The sequence below is a fragment of the Bufo gargarizans genome, chromosome 1, assembly GCF_014858855.1.
Source record: "Bufo gargarizans isolate SCDJY-AF-19 chromosome 1, ASM1485885v1, whole genome shotgun sequence".
Classification (NCBI taxonomy): domain Eukaryota; kingdom Metazoa; phylum Chordata; class Amphibia; order Anura; family Bufonidae; genus Bufo; species Bufo gargarizans.
Genome location: NC_058080.1, coordinates 486,030,550 through 486,032,681, shown reverse-complemented (window position 1 = coordinate 486,032,681; position 2,132 = coordinate 486,030,550). Strand labels below are relative to the sequence as shown.

The 2,132-nt window shown below is 42.2% G+C and overlaps 1 protein-coding gene across 1 annotated transcript; it reads left to right on the top strand.

Moving 5' to 3' along the window:
* The first annotated feature begins 1,093 nt into the window (after nucleotides 1–1,093).
* On the top strand, nucleotides 1,094–1,890 carry LOC122933018 (40S ribosomal protein S4-like). The gene has a single exon (XM_044287751.1). The coding sequence runs from the start codon at nucleotides 1,110–1,112 to the stop codon at nucleotides 1,725–1,727; it is 618 nt and encodes a 205-aa protein (XP_044143686.1). The 5' UTR covers nucleotides 1,094–1,109; the 3' UTR covers nucleotides 1,728–1,890.
* Nucleotides 1,891–2,132: the final 242 nt, after the last annotated feature.

The following is a 2,132-nucleotide window of genomic DNA, read 5'->3' as shown; positions in this document are numbered from 1 at the left end:
TTTATATTCTGTCTCCATTATCAAAACACTGAAAACACATTGTAAATTTTTTTTTAAAAGCTTCAACCAACAATATTCATCAAATCTTGCTTCGATTCATTCCTAGACATCATTCTTCTGCTTGCTTCCTGGCCTCTAATGAATACTTCTTGTTTCCCATGAGTATACACTTTGCCAGAAGCCTCTGTTACTTGTTTCACACACCTCTATATGGACTGTCCATGACACGGCCACTTTGGAACTTGCATTGGCTCTTGAACAAACTTTCATATTTCAGATATTTTGAGTTTACATGTAAGTGAAGGTTCACATACTTTTCTGACCAGTCTATCAGTTCCAAAAGTGAAGTTGCATTTGGATTTACTGCAGGTGTTTTCCTAGGCCAAACAGATAGGTCTCCTGGTGTATCATCGTCTTCATTCCTTAATTGAATTATCTTCTGGACCCCTGCTTTGCTTTCTTCTTGGTCTTCTAAGCATAAAAGTGTCTGAAGCACCATTTCACTAAATGCGAACTACGATGAACGTTGGATTGTTTGCAAAACAATATCTGCTACTGCCTTCTTCTGGGATTTTAGGAGCTTCAATTGATAAAGAATGTGGCGGGGTCCTTCCACCCAAGAGAATTTTGATTTGATTGTAAACCAGCAGGGATAGTATACGACAATGTATTCCACAAGCAGTTGCAACGTCTTCAAGTTGTTGCCTTTAAGGCCATGTTTTGAAACCCATATGCAACAAATCCTATTTGCAGTTGTTAACCACCGAGATCGGCTTACACAACCAATTTCTAATAATGCTAATAATTTCTAATCAGTTGGAAGTACACCTGTCCTTATGGCCTGAGTTATTCTGTAACCATAAGCCTGATCTGTGGAGAGATCTTTGACAACAGTGTCACTCAATAGAACCAAAGGCTCTGGAAAGGATATTCTAACAAATGAGGGATTGATTTCAAGTTCAGTTGCACTATCAAGCATGTTGCCAATTTTACCACTCCACTTGTTTTCTTAGGCAAAGTTTTCCCATCCAACTGTTTGATCAAGTGCCTCAAGGGTAGCTCATTAGTATGAAGAGCACAAACCAACCTTTTCCATTGCCGACTCAGCCATGGCTCGTGGACCCAAGAAGCATTTGAAGCGTGTTGCAGCCCCCAAGCACTGGATGCTGGATAAGCTGACTGGTGTCTTTGCGCCACGTCCATCCACTGGTCCTCACAAGCTTAGGGAGTGTTTGCCTCTCATCATCTTCCTGAGAAACAGGCTGAAGTATGCTCTGACTGGAGATGAGGTGAAGAAGATTTGTATGCAGCGCTTCATTAAGATTGATGGCAAGGTCCGCACAGACATTACATACCCTGCTGGAGTCATGGATGTCATCAGCATTGACAAGACTGGTGAGCACTTCCGTCTGGTATATGACACCAAAGGGAGATTTGCGGTGCACAGAATCACAGCTGAAGAGGCAAAGTACAAGCTTTGCAAGGTGAGGAAGACCTGGGTGGGTACAAAAGGAATTCCTCACTTGGTAACCCATGATGCCCGCACAATCCGTTATCCTGACCCCCTCATCAAGGTCAATGACACTGTTCAGATTGACCTGGAAACTGGCAAGATTACAGACTTTATCAAGTTTGATACTGGTAACCTCTGCATAGGTAACTGGAGGTGCTCACTTGGGATGAATAGGTGTCATCACCAACAGGGACAGGCACCCAGGTTCCTTTGATGTTGTTCATGTCAAGGATGCTAATGGAAACAGCTTTGCCACCAGGCTGTCCAATATTTTCGTCATTGGCAAAGGTAACAAGCCCTGGATTTCATTGCCACGTGGAAAGGGTATTCGTCTAACCATTGCTGAGGAGAGAGATAAAAGATTGGCAGCCAAGCAGACCACAAACCAACCAGATGAGTTTACGATTTAGCTTTACCTCAACCCAATATATGACTCCTCCTTTACAACCAGTGTTAACATTCTTTGAGTCACCACCAATAGCCTGCAAACTTTTATCAATGCTGTTTTTCTTTAAAAAATCCACAAGATGGTTAGCAATAACTTCAGCAGTTTTTTTTCAGTTAAGTAGTTCTCTGGAGTAAATTTGGCAAAGATACCTTCCACCTGGCTCACTGCAAA

Excerpts from the sequence above, each read along its gene's own strand:
- LOC122933018 (XM_044287751.1), top strand. The coding sequence starts at position 1,110 with ATGGCTCGTGGACCCAAGAAGCATTTGAAGCGTGTTGCAGCCCCCAAG.